This window comes from Chamaea fasciata, unplaced genomic scaffold (assembly GCF_029207755.1).
Source record: "Chamaea fasciata isolate MVZ Bird 193981 ecotype frontalis unplaced genomic scaffold, bChaFas1.0.hap1 SCAF_6, whole genome shotgun sequence".
Taxonomy (NCBI): Eukaryota; Metazoa; Chordata; class Aves; order Passeriformes; family Sylviidae; genus Chamaea; species Chamaea fasciata.
In genome coordinates, this window is record NW_027094091.1 from 41,790,285 (window position 1) to 41,804,965 (window position 14,681).

At 37.2% G+C, this 14,681-nt stretch overlaps 2 protein-coding genes across 3 annotated transcripts in view; one reads left to right on the plus strand and one right to left on the minus strand.

The window, feature by feature from the left end:
• The window catches only part of TDO2 (tryptophan 2,3-dioxygenase), a 27,572-nt gene extending 24,918 nt beyond the window's left edge, over positions 1-2,654 (minus strand). The window contains exon 1 of one of the 2 annotated variants that reach the window (XM_066186081.1): positions 2,522-2,654. In XM_066186081.1, coding sequence (XP_066042178.1) covers positions 2,522-2,598 — 77 coding nt within the window. In that variant the 5' untranslated portion in view covers positions 2,599-2,654. The remainder of the gene's footprint in view (positions 1-2,521) is intronic. The other variant, XM_066186082.1, reaches the window with a different exon arrangement.
• ASIC5 (acid sensing ion channel subunit family member 5) overlaps positions 1-10,082 on the plus strand; it is a 15,634-nt gene extending 5,552 nt beyond the window's left edge. The window contains exons 4-10 of the mRNA XM_066186080.1: positions 284-403; positions 1,318-1,467; positions 2,040-2,187; positions 3,700-3,756; positions 5,840-6,008; positions 9,145-9,236; positions 9,883-10,082. Of these exons, the coding sequence (XP_066042177.1) occupies positions 284-403; positions 1,318-1,467; positions 2,040-2,187; positions 3,700-3,756; positions 5,840-6,008; positions 9,145-9,236; positions 9,883-10,082 (936 nt within the window). The remainder of the gene's footprint in view (positions 1-283; positions 404-1,317; positions 1,468-2,039; positions 2,188-3,699; positions 3,757-5,839; positions 6,009-9,144; positions 9,237-9,882) is intronic.
• The last annotated feature ends 4,599 nt before the right edge of the window (positions 10,083-14,681 follow it).

The window sequence follows — 14,681 nt, forward strand, 5'->3', positions numbered from 1 at the left end:
ATAACACAGGACCACATTAAATTATTCTGAGCAGCTCATAAGTATTAATAAACCAAGTGAAAATTCTCCTTCAAACTTCATTTTCTGCAGAAAGGGCGGAAATACGTTTGAATATTTCATCAATTACCACTTTTCTGATTGTAATATTCGAGGACTTTGGAGGAAAAAATAAAACAAAATAACCCAAAACCCCCAGTAGTCCCTATCTTGCATTGTAATTAACTAAGGAAACTGCAAGTGTTCTTTCTTTCATTTCACTCTTCCCTATTTTCCTTTATTGAAGGATTTTGAACATGTTTTCACTGAATATGGAAACTGCTTTACTTTTAATCACAATGATCTTTCAGCAAGAAGAGTGAGTTTGTCTGGAAGAGGCTTACATTTGCTTTTTGATGTCCAGCAGGTACAGCTATCCTAAGCAATGAATCATGTACCAACTTATAAATTAGTGGAGGGGTTTTATTGGTTTGGTTTGGGATTTTTATTTGATTGGGTTTACACAGACCTCCAGAATTTCATGCACTAAATTCAAAATCAACACTATTTCCAAGTGAGAGGGTATTTAAAAGGAAAGACCCAAACAGAGATTTAAAAAGACAAAATTATTACTGACTGTCCCCAGCTAAGAGGGAGAAGGTTATGAGTGAGCATGTACATGCTCTGTTCACTCACAACTGAAACATGTCAACAGAAGAGCAATTTAATTTTATACAAGCAGTTAATAAAAGTCCCAGGAGAGATGGTCACCTGTGCCACTTTCTAAGTAGCACCAAATTTTAGTTACAGCAGTTGCAGCAGCTCAATGCCAGCCAAGACCTGGTCTTTGAACTGTAAATTGTTTCTGACATTAGAATTGTCTTTGACCAACAAAAAGCAGAAAACAGGGAATATCACCTTGTAAGAACAGAGAAGAAAACTAACAGATTGATAAACGACTTAGACATTGGCTTTTGTTCTCAAGGAATTATGAGTCAGGAGTGAAAGGTTCTGAAGAGAATAACAGAAAGTTTGCTGAAATGTGATGGTTAGTTGCAGGTGAAAGGAATAAATCTCCAAGTTATGAGTAAATGCTCATCTATGACTTTTTGTATCTAAAATTGGGGGATGCCGAAAGGAACAAAAAGGTTAAAAGTCTATAGCAATTGGAAGGAAACCCAAGGAGGTAATGAACAAAGGAAATTTAAGTCAGTTTGCTTCTATACTTGCCTGTAAATTGCCAAAAATGTTACTAAATAGCATCGTACCACAATAAATATAGCTAAAGGTTCACATGGTAAGCAAAGCCAAAACTACTTTAAACAATTCTTTTTGGTTTAGGACAAATTCACCGACGAACCTACTCTTGGTTATACTGATGCTGGAATAACTTTTGTTGTCCATTCACCCCAAGAGCTTCCACGTTTTGATGGTTTAGGTTTACTGACACCAGTGGGGATGCACGCACAGGTAGCAATTCGCCAGCTGAAGGTAAGGACGTTGCCCATGAACTGGAAGTAGCATTTTTTTACTGTCTCTAATTCTCTTCTGAAGCACTGACAATGAATCAGACATTTTGGAATGTAAAATATTTATTATGACTTAGAGACTCCAAAAAATAACATTTCCTCCAGACACAAATGAAATTACTGCTGTTTGAGGGAGGATATCACTGGTTTTCCTAATTTGTCTCTACCAAAGTCAGCCTTTCTTTCCCATAAATTTACAGCTTCATTGACAGATAATGATAAAAGGACACCACAGAATTTCCCTATCAACACATTCTTCTACCATTAAGAGGGTTTCACATTCCTAGCAGAATCCAAGCAGAGCAGAGTACCATTTTGCACTAAGCTGTCTGATCAAGCCCTACTTTTGCTGTAAGAGAGGGGAGATGAATTTTAATCCCAAGAGCGCAAACTGTAATTGCCTCTAATTAAATCACAGTGTTACAGCTTATGTCTTCAACAGGTTTCCTGCAGCACTTGAAAATGTGAAAATGCAATACCTATGTTTAAAACAGACCCCTCAAAATTATATCTTTTGTTATTTTTACCCTACAGTCAATTATCCAAGAATACCCATGGGGAGAGTGCAAGCCTGACATAAAGCTTCGGTACCACAAGATTTATAGTACTAATGGATGTTTGCTGGAATGCAAAGCCCGGTACATACAGGACTGGTGTGGCTGTTTACCATTCATTCTTCCAGGTATTTCTCAGGAGTATCATCATGCCACACACTGATCATCTTCTTGGAACACTTCACATATTATTGAATAGCCAAGGAGATAGAGCACATATCTGATGGAAATCTTCATCTGAGATTAATTAAAATTCCAAGGAAACAAGCAAGATATTTGGTCAAGCCTCAACCTAGCATCTGGGTCATTGTCATTTCTTCGGATACAGGCCAAAAAATAGAAAGAAAAAATTATGCCTCAGGAGCGTGAGATAGGTCTGTAGTCTTCAATCTGACTTCCTAAGGAGCTGGAAGTAAATCCATAAGAAGGCATATATTTTCACGCGTAATCCAGACAACTTACTTTGCAGGCAGGTGTTCAGCAACCACAGCAGAAGAGTTTGCTTGAAGACAGAATCTCAGGACCCCTACATGAGCCATGGAAAGAGCCTGGCAGCAGTAAAGCAAAGGCTCCACAAAAGCCAAAAAGCTGTATGGAGCCTTCTAATCAGCCTCAAATGTGGAGCACCAGGTGCATGCTGTAACACTCCCCTACAGTATCCAGGCTTCTTAATCACTTCAGAAATGTAAAGCAGTAACACTGAGCTCTCACACCATTTCAGCATTAAATGTAACAACAATACTGTCACCTAAAGCAAGAGTTGGAACAGAAATCTCTGCTCTTGCCTCTCTCTCTTCACAACTGGTGGGCAAGAAAGCCACTGGATGACAAGAAAAGCCACAAGCCTGCACTTTCTGACTCATAATTTCTAAATATGCTCAAGCAATGCAGAATGCTCTTACTAAAGTAGACCCATTAATGTGTAATCTCTAGCCTGTTTGTTTGAGAACCCCTGGGAAAAGAGGTTGGCAGTCTTCTGCAAACTGTCATGGAAAAGGGGTTGCCAAGGCAATTAAGTCTGGGTCTCCCATGCCTGGGGTGACAGCTTTATACGACTTTATACAAGGACAGTCAGATAAAGGAGAGCGATGCCTTCTGGAACTGTGTGCTAAACTGCTACACAACATTTCCATGTGAGGGAAAAAAAAATTAAAAATGGGGTGAAACTGAGGCCATCTGAAATCTAAAAATTTTGCTCTAGCTCAGCATCCTATCTCACCCTCCAGGTCTCAAAAAAAAAACTCCTGCATGAAGTTCAACATTTCTGCAGAAATACATGCAATGTAATCACATATAAAATCTACCCTACTTTGAGGTTTTTTTTCATTTCCACTAGGAAAGGCAGAAATTCCTCACACAAAGAGTGAGCCACAAGCTTAAAAGCAGTTCAGACTGGTACACATAATGAAGGTGTTTGCTCCAACAGCAGCCTCCTGGCTTGGTCTGTTGTGGCTCTTCGCTCTGTACCCCTCCTGGTGCTGGCAACTGCACTGTGCCAAACTGAATTGATTTCTCGGTTGTGTAATCATTAACATGAAGTGGTGAGCAAGCCTTGATGACATTACATTTCAGTTTAGTACAAATAGAGCTAAGGGTTAGATGGTTAATTAAGGTTCCTAAATATTTTTATTTCTTTTTAGGAAATGGAACAGAATGTGACTTGCTGAAGTTTTACAAATGTGTTTATCCAGCAGTCTGTAAGTAATAACTTCATATTCATGTTTTCCAAGTCAATTCCAAATAGTAGGCAATATCTATCAATTAAACCAAAATACTGAAAGTAATCTGAAATGGAGTACATCCCAGTTCATTTCATATTCTGAAAACAGAAACCAGACAGAGTATGAAGTATATGCCCATTAGAAAAACAAACAAACCATACAAAAAATACTTCAGTGTGTGTATATATGTGGATATATATTAAAAAAACCTAACAGAAAATTAATTTTAGCCATCTAAATGGTTTAAAATGGAAGAACATCCAACTAATCTGGTTTCAATTACCAAGGCTCTGGCCAGCATTTTCACAACTTCATGGTATCCTTCTAGATCAATGTTGTATTCTTTGTGCAAGAAGAGTGAACAGCACAGTAATAACAGGTTTGCTAACTGGTAAAAAATAAATCACTGGACTTAAAGGTTTTATCTTTTTAAAAGTAAATTATAAATTTTGAAAGCACTCCAAATGCAATTCTTTTCCATAAACAAATAATCTGCACACACTGTGTACAAAATTTGTAAATCACTACAACAGACTGGAAAATACTTAAAATGGTAATGCAAGAAGTAACTTTTCATGAACTTCAGAAAGCTTTTATTTATAATTGCTTTGGTTTCTATTGTGTAATGTGACTCTCTCTGAGTGATTAGTAGACTCAGAAGTTGGTGGGGGGCCCTGTTTTGATAAGGTGTGTGCAACATTCAGGCTAGATCAACTACTGTGAACAATTACTTTTTTCCCTGTAGCTATTTTGAAATGGATTTCACTAAATTCATATTCTTATATAACCATGATCTTTAAATGCCTGTCAGGATGGAAGATGTGTATTATTTTACTTAATAGATGTTCAGTGACTGAATTTGAAAGAAACCACAGAGCAATAAGCAAAAAATTACCCCAAATTCCTCTGAAGGATGGACAGGATTCAGAGCTGAATCCCAGAAGGTTTGTAGATATATGGTCCCCAGGATCTCATTTTAGGGGATGACTCTCCTTTGACAGTGTAGGAGAGATAAAACATCTGATAACAAAATCTCAAGTAACAGCACACTTATCCAATATCTGTAGGACGTACTAAGAGCATTATTTTAAGAACTCTAAAGGCTGCCTCTTCAGAATAAAATCCACAACTCCAGCATCCCTGGAGAGTATTTGAAATCATCAGCTAACAGGCTGAGATATCTCCTCCTCTTTGCTTTGCAAAAGTGAGAAGTCCTCAAGCAGAGTGAACAGACACAACCTCTGCCACCCCACAAACAGGACAATTAGAGCATCACAGGCAGGAGATTACCGTGCTCTTCTCACAGTGATGGGTTATGATTTAGGAAATATTTATGCCGAACAAATTTTCATCCACAGTGTGTTTCTCTAGCTTTCCCAGATTTTTGTAATGATTATTTTCTGTAATTCTTTGTGTAATTCCTTGTTAGATGAATGGTTCCCACTTTTCATGAGCAGCCAGACCTGCAGAATGTTATGACTTCTCGGTATTTGAAGACACAAAGCTTTCTCTAAGCCTTCTTAGCTGTCTTGAGCCTAATTATCAAATGGCAGGCAGCAGGTTAACGTAAAGTGAACTTAGCTTACCAAGGTTTTTATAGTTATCAGATGATAGAAAACTTCCATTGGAATTCCTCTGGAAGCTGTTTCTGTGCACTGAAATGAGCTGGGCAGGCACTAAGGCATCAAGACCAAGGATATATACCTAAGTATTTAATTAGAAATCTAGCACAGAACATGGAAAGTCTTCTGTTGTCTTTTTGTTTAACTGTGAATGAGAAATAATAAGCACATAAGGCCCCAGTGAAGGCATAAAGACTTAGAGGTGCTGTATTTCTTTGGAAAAGGTGAGAAAAATATCTCAGCCCTTGTTTCTATCCACCAGTTTCCCAAATGACAGTTGCAAATACTTCAAAACTGGTAAGTATTGACTTTTCTTGGGATAATTAACCCACACATTTATCAAAGACAATTAAAAGTAATTTAGTATTTTTTTTTATTTTTTTATTCTGTGTGCTGTTTTAGAAATATTATATAAATTATTTCTTCTGAAATTTCAGATGATATAGAGATAAAAGGATTATGTACAGTAGGAACACACAATTCCACTTGTCCTACCCCATGTGAAGAAACAGATTATCCTACCACTGTCACCTATTCAAACTTTGGAGGAGAACATGCCATAAAATATTTTTCTACAAAACTGAATAAAAGCCCAGAATACATCAGGTAATCTTGCTTAACACCTTGTCTAATAAAGAAATAATGGATTCCTTTTAACCATGCTAGCAGAGTGTATGATGAAAATATAACCTTAAAAAGATATTTTATGTGTGGTATTATTATCATTGTCTGTGAGATAATATAATCTCTTGGACAAAAGTGGTTAAGAGTTATACAAATTCTTATCTATATTGATGTATATATGGATTATACACATAGATACATATATATGTATATCTTTAGGTACACCTATGACTGGATAACAAAGTAATATAAAAATGGATAATGCAATTACAAACAAATATTCTCAGTTATCTCCTCTGTCGCTAATCTAACAAAATTTTTTGATTGCTGTTTCAATTAGGAATAAAAAAAAAAGCAGGGTTATCAAACCTATTCACAATAGATTCAGTAGAGAAGACAAATCTTCACAATTCCACAAATTAAGGCAAAGGAAAAACACAAATAGATGCTATATAAAGTTTTTCTCCTTTCAGCCTATTCCCAAAGGAAGCCTTTTAAGTACTGAAGACCTGGGTTTCATTGTAGCAGCAACGCCACAGATTTAATAGGATTTTCTATTGTTAGAAGAATTCCCTAATTCCATTTATATTATAAAAGTTATTTAGAAAAACGTTGGTATCACATTAATTGTCACGAGGTAGCAGAAGAGTGAAACAGGATGGTTGTGTGACTGAAAGCACTACACAGAAAAAGGAGGTCATTTTCCACCCAACAGAAGATACCTCCTAGTGTGAAAACATCTGAACAGTACTGACTACATCTTTTAGGCAGGAAAAGGTGATAGGACTTATGTTATGCATAGAGCTGTGTTGCTCAGTGTGCAGACTGCACTACCCTAATCTGCATACTTTTAAATTCAGAGATGCCATGTGCCCTTATGCTTTAATAGACCATACGTGCCTTACTGTTACAATATAACGAATTGGCACCAGAATTTCTCACAAACACAAGCATTATATATAAAAAAATTGAATTATTTCCAGATATATTTTTTTCTAGAAAGACATGATCTAGTTGTCAAAGAAAATTTAATACCGTTTCATACACTGAATTGCCTCTTATAGCCAGGGATTTCAGCAGTACAAATAAGTATTATGGCAGTTGCTACATGAACTCATAGTATATACAACATGAAAGGATGTTTATAAACAACTGTAAAAAATTTGATTAATGAAATATCTATGAGTTTCACTGTCTCAGTGACTTTAGTTTTCTCACTTTTGAAGCCATCAGTCTGCAAATGCTTGCATTGTTTATACATGCAGAGGAACTATGCAAATCATAACAGTTGGGTTGGACGGGACCTTCAATAGTCAACTAGTCCAACTCCCCTGCAATGAGCAGGGACATCTTCATCTACCTCAGGTTGCTCGGAGCCCAGTCCAACCTAACCCTGAATGTTTCCAGGCATGGGTCACTCACCACCTCTCAGGGCAACCTGTTGCAGTGTTTCACCACCCTTGTACAAAATGCCTTCCTTATACCTAGTCTGAATCTACCCTCTCTTAGTTTACAACTCTTACCTCTTATCCTACATCTACAGGCCCTATTAAAAAGTCTGTTCCCAATGAACATTATGAAAATTAAACCTGTTGTTATATGCAAACCATATTAATCCCTTGAGTACATTTCATCTTTGTTGATAATTTTATTGTCTGTAAACATCATGCACAACTCAGTAATTATTCAGTTAAGCAAGGGAACATACAGGAAATTCCCCTGTTACCAGGCCTTAACCAATAGAAATCCTGCTAACACATTAATGAGTACACATTTCAAACTATAAAACATAGAGATGTATTTATTTCTGAAGACGTAAGGAGGAAAAAGTTAAATATTTATTGGATAGGTCTGCTAGCAAATCCATTACAAGGGTAGGAGCCTTACTAACAGAATCTAGGGGAATAAGATTATTTTTATACACTAGTGCTACCTGAGTTTTAGAATTATCACCCAAAGAGCTAGAAGGGATGATTTTGTACAGAAAATACTTTATTTTCACAGCTATTGTTAATGAGCTCATTGTCGCTATCAAACCAAAAACCTGGACCTGTTAACACTTCTGAAGAATCATAGAGTGGTTTTAGCTGGGATCTTAATGATCATCTGGTTCCAACCCCTGTGGGCAGGGATGCCACCCTCTACATCAGGTAGCTCAAATCCCTCTCCATATTTTTGTAGGCCCCCTTTAGGTACTGGAAGTCTGCTAGAATTTCTTTCCAGAGGCTTCTCTTCTCCAGGCTGAACAGCCACAAGTCTCTCAGCCTCTCCTCATAGGTGAGGTACTTCAGCCCTCTGATCATCTTCATGGCCTCCTCTGGACTTTCTCTGCATCCTTTTTATGATGGAGATGGACAAAACACTCCAGGAGTTCCATTCTGCCCCCCTACTCCATTCTTCTAGACCTTCCCTCAGTGCCATCATTAAGTCCATGTCATTAAAAAAGATGTTAAACAGCACTGGTCCAAGTACTCTACTTGGACACTGAGCCATTGACATTATGCGTGCAATCAGTTTTTGTGTCTGTTTTCTTCCAAACCCATTATTTTTATATTCAGTTTAAGACTTGGCAGAGTCTTTCTGTAGACAAGATACCACAAAGAGGAGCTCTTCACTCAGTCATTACACAGGTCTTGCTCCAATTGAGATTTATGTACTCTTCCACTTTTGCAGCAGGCAAGAACATAATTAGGTGAGACTACTAGCACAGGGTAGAATTGAACATCCAAGTTTAGGACAAGCACTACACAAACATGCCAATTGAAATAAGCACAATTAAATATGCTGTTGCACATAATCAGGAGTGGTAGGCTACACTTTGCTTGACATTTCCACTCAAGTTTCTCCCAATGACCCTTAAAAAGTATAATTCTATCCCACATTACAGATCTAGAGGTACATTTTCAACACAGCAGGAAGATCTACTCCTGATAAACTGCTGTTGTTATTAGGACTTTGGGATTTTCCTTCTCTCATGTAACTGATTTTGATAACACCCATCTAATTTTTTATTAAAGACATCATCACTCTCCCTGAATTCAGACCATGCTGACAGATGTTGGTAAAAATGAGCAGCACTCCATACTGTCTCAAGTAAACTCTATGTATTTGTCATTAGGCAAAACCTTGTGCGTATTGAGATTAAATACAATGATCTGAGCTACAAAATAACACAGCAGCAAAAGGCCTTGACTATCTCTGACTTGCTTGGTAAGTGAATGCTTCATATTTATTATTTATTAATAAATTATCTAAAAATAATGATTAAAAAAAAAACTAAAGAAAAAACAGACAACCAAAAATCCTCATTTTTCTAATTCTCTCACCTCCTGAATAAAAAACTATGTGGGCTTCTGAACAAGAATCCATAATTTTTATACTATAATAGTAATAAACATGACTATTTTGTGGTCATTTTTGATACTGTCTCCTGTCATTCCATTAATGAAGTTGTAGTATGGACAGCAGCTGAGGGTAATAATTAAGCTTGGCACTAGTTTATTGCTTTATCACAGGCAGGACTGTAAGAATAGTGATGTTTTGGGGATTTGGAGAGAAGAGGGAGAACATGGGGACAAGAAGCAAGGGAACATCTAAAAAGGCATAGATGTAGTAAATATTTTAAGTATCTGTTTCACAGTAGGATGTGTCTTGTGTTGTACTTGCTTTATTTAAAATTTTCAAAAACACATTAGTCTTCTTCAGTAAACATTCTTAAGAATATTAATTCTGTTTTCTTGAAGTGATGGATTACATATATTGAATTTATTTAACACTTGAGCCTGGCAGGGTTTTTTTGCTTGCTAGACTAAACCAGATGCTTCAGATGACACATGTTTATTTCCTTCTATTACAGCCGATGTAGGTGGCCAGCTTGGATTGTTTTGTGGTGCCAGTATGATTACAATCATAGAACTGCTAGAGTATATTTTTACTAACTTCTGTTGGATGTGCATCTTTCTTCTCTTGAAAGCTCCTGAAATGCCTCAGTGGAACAATCCAACCCAGAACCAATCAACACACAAGGAAAAAAAGAGGGGAATACAAGAATGTTAGTGGCTTGTAGAAGTCCTAAGATCTAATTGGTTTTGTAAATTCCCTTTCTTTTTAAGATTTAAAGGAGACAATATTTTACACAGCTCCCTTCTCTGCACTCCTTATTCTCCCTTTTATTCCCTAAAACAATTTAACTGTGCTAAATAACTTTAAAGAGTGCATTTCACAAAGTCTCACTTTCCTTCTCATATAAAGTAAAATGCAATCTTTAACTTTTATTTTAATAAATTATTTTTTTAAATAGCATGGCAAGTGATGTTAACATATGATACAATTTAGCAATCATGACCCAGTTTTTATCTTCCGTGTTTTGAGTGATGAGAAATAATACACATGCCAAATTATCTCTCAGAAAGTTCTTGACTACCATAATTATGGAGCATTGCTATTCTTAAAATGCGGGTTCCTTATTAGCTCTTTAGTAGGTTATCATTGTAACATATTCCAGTGAAGAATATGGTAGCTTTACCTAGAACAATTAAGAATGGGCCTAATAGCAATAAAATTTACAGTACTATCTCTCTGAAATATATCAAAAAAATTCTCATCACTCTGCCAGCTACAGAGAACCACAGGGCATCCAAGTGGATGGGAAGTGGGAAAACATGGGTGAAGCTCAATATTTAATGCCATGAAAGATGAAAATAAACACTGAAGGCTTCATCTTAGTCTTACTAAATATTAGGCAGTGTAAGAATTTTGTGGCTTTGGTGCTGATTCAGGTTTCCTGAACATTTATTTCTTTTGAAGTCTTCAGAAAAGCTTCTGTTATTTCCTGCATGTTTGGGCCTATAGAGCAGTAGTGGTTTAGCCTTGTGGTTTTTATTAAGAAGACTGCAGTGATTAAATAAAATAATAAATGCATTTACTGAAGAGCCAAGGCCTTAAAATCAGACATAAAGTAATGAAAATGGTACCTTTTGGCCATCATTGGCAACAGCTTTCCTTCAACATAAGCCCTAGGATCTGCAATTCAGGAAACACAGGAAATGTTTTTGCTGCCTAGAAAGAGATGCCTTGATTTGTTTCCTCGAACCTTAAGCATAACTCAAAGATTTTTTTTTCCCAGTTCTTTTTTATTCATCATTCCACTTCTGCTGGGACTCTTCTCCCTCCCTATTACCAAGCATGGGCACATTTGGCTCAGCAGCCCTATAAAAAGGGCATTCTAACCCCACTGTCCAAGGCGTGCACTAGACAACACAGAGGAAGAATGGAAAGAACAGAGCAAACATACTGCATGTTTTTCTGTATTTCTCTAAAGACTTCTCCCAGCCTCATAGAGTTTCTAACTGTGGAATTCTTAAGCCAAAAGAAATTACAGGTTTGGAAGTAGGAACCAGATATTATCTGACTTCTGGATAAAAAGAAAAGCAGGCTAAAGTTTAAACATAGTAATCTAGCACACCTTGTATTTCAGAGATCAAAGTGTTTTGTAGCTATCAATCACAATGATTTGGTTTCTTTGCTTCTACTAGTAAGGGCTAAATAAAGGAGCATTAGTATTGTAAGGACCAAACAAAACAGAACTGGTATTGTTTCTGTTCAAAGGTTCAAGTGAAACGAAGCACAGAACATGCTAGAAAATCAGCCAAAAAAAGCACCAGCCCCCAGAAAGGGAAGGTACTGGAATCTTTCCTTTGTTTTTAACAAGACTAAAATGACTTTTGCTTACTCCACTGACTTTGGACAAGGACAGCTGAAATCACGTCTTGGTTAGAGATTCTTTTAACATACGTGGCAGAAGGAGCTCTGAAGAAAGAACAAAGACTTGTTTTGCCCAAGGTCAAGTGACAGACTCAGATGGGGTTTTTTTTTTTCAGCAATGGTTTGTGATAAGATTATATAAAGCAATTGATTCCTCAGCACAGCTAAATTTAGCAAGTGTGCTGTGCAGCAGAGCAGAAGTAAGGGTGCTTTTGTATTTTGATGTGACTACTCCTCTATTATGGCAATAGAATTTTAAAAAGTGTTCAAGAAATGTCTGGCTTTACTGGATGGGTGACAATGTCATATTTATAAGGAGAGCAGAAGCAAGGTATTTTAACAGTTTGAACAGATCACCTCCTAGTTTAGCATTATTCTGCCACTTATTTATTCAGTTCTCCTTTTCACAAGTGCACATCCATGCTCCAAGTAAACATACTGACAAGCTATTCCCATAGTAATTGATTCTAAAAAGGTAGTCCTAACAAATTAGTTTTACATGACTGGGAAAGCCCCCTTGGGCTCCTCCCAAGTCCTTGTCTAATGTGCAAAAAGAGATGCAACACAGAATTTTGTAAAATAAACTTCAAAACACATTTTTAAATGCATTCTGCAGAAGTCATTAAGCTTTATTTAATGTTGTAGAGAATCTCACACTGTTGCATACAATTTCTGAAGAACAGAGGGAGGCAATTTAGTTAAGTGGATAATGACCTGTGTTTGGGAGCTCTGGATTTTATAGAGTATTGTTGCATTCTCTTATGAATTTTACAAGTATTTTTCATAGAATATTGTTCAATTACCTTATACAGAGTATTCATTTTCAACCCCTGGGCAGCTGGTGAGTGTCAGAGCTCCTGGTACAAGGAAGACAGACTTAATAAACTGTCAGAGAACCTGCCATGAGAGACTGAAGTTGAGGAAGGTTGGAGGTAGCTAAAGACACGAAGCCCACCTTTTGAGAAGTTTCTTTAGCTCATTTCCCTCACAAGACTACAATTGCAATGTACATGGCAGACATTTCGAAAGGAATACCAGAAATTAAGGAATTATTCAAGAAGAAACTGCATTTTTTTTTTCCAAAGAGTTGAGGAAACAGGTCTGGCACTTGCTTATTCAGCAAAGCAAAATGTAGAATGTACAGAATGGCCTGTACAGAAGGATTTGGAGCAGACTTTCATGGAGCAGATGAATTCACTGCAACTTTCCACCAGTAGATGCCTCACTTACCTTAGGCTGCTGTTCACAAGATTTCTCTTGCACAGATGATTTCTCAGCACCTATTACAGAATTTCTCAGTGTAACTGACGTCAGATTGTTTCCCTCAGGTTAATGATGTATCAGCCGGGGAAACATTTCAAAGGAGCTGCTGGCAAACCTGCCATTATTTAGACTGAACTAAGATATATCATCTTTGCAGCACTATGTTTAGATTGATTTCTGAGGAACACAAACCAAAGTATACAGCCATCCCCTCTGCATCAAAATAAACTGATCAAAGCATTTCTTAAGGAACTTATACAAGCCAGCTGATCTAATGTTTCTTAGGAAGGTGTTGGTTAAGGTAAAATAATTATCCTTATCAACTCTTTAAGCTGATATTACGCAATGGGGAAAGAGAGTATTTCCCTATATAGTCACTCAATTTGAAGTTAGTTAGCTGTGCCTACACCCTAGCCCAAATGCAAGTGATTGCACTGTGTGTGAATTTGGTGCTGGCAAAACTTCAGAAAAGAACTCTTCCTCACCTAAGCAGTACCTCATGGCAGCATGAAACAGCCAAGTTTCCTACAAATAAACATTTCCTTGCAGTTGCTCAGTATTTTGGAAATCCAAACATCATCATGCAATTCTAAAAACTCCCGGACCAACATAAACCATAGTGTTTCGCTCACACTGTCTCTCGAAGGATGAAGTGTTTCCAGAACTTCATACTTCTGTACACAGAAGTGAGTATCCCTTATTAGGCTATAAACATTAGTACATCTTGTCATACTAACTGTCCCCAGAGTTAAACACATTTTTGTGTTGGCAGCTGGGGTGCTTAATAAACTCAGGATACAGGAAATACCCCCAACTTCGTACCATATTAATTACTTAGTGCAACATCGAAACATGACAAGGTTATAAATTATAAACTCTGTATGGTGAGGATACTGCTGCAGGTCCAGGGGTAGCATCACATCTCGTTCATGTTGCTTATGGCCATCCTGCACTGTTAACCCTCTTGCACTCTGTCCCTTTGTCCACCAGGAGATGCTCACCTCTTCTGACTCCTCACTAAAAGCAGTCACCACAAGAAGGAAAGCTTCTTTAGAACACAAAAACTTCCAAATGGCTTTTCCCACTACACACACAATGGATGTTAAAAGACGGAATCCCCACCTATCTCTTGTCTCAGGACAGAAATGCCCAAGACGGTGGGGTTTTTGGTTTGGTTATTTTTTAGCATCTTCTGGGATCAAAAAAAATACTTCCACAAAACTAGGAGAGAGATGTTCACACATGTAGGTATTCTTTCCTGAGTGAAATACTAGAAAGCTTCTATCTCCAGAGAAGCATGTCATTTTGCAACAGAAAGCCAGGTTAAGTGCATATCTAGTTTCGCCTTGCTAATTTTTGGGGGTTACTTTCAAAGAAATAACCCTGAGCCTTAGAAAATTTAGTAACACTTCCAGTACACTTCAAGGTCCTTAATGGAAAGGATGATAGTCCACATTATAATTGTCAGTATTTCTGCCTACTTTGTGACACTTTCAAAGCCACTCTCACCTTAGCCAGTCATTTTGAGTTAGAGATGAACACTAAATAAACTCAGGTTGTGGCCCTTGCGGGTCTCAATCTAAGCACAGCACTGCGTTCCCTTATCTACTTCTACCTATTTAAGACTTG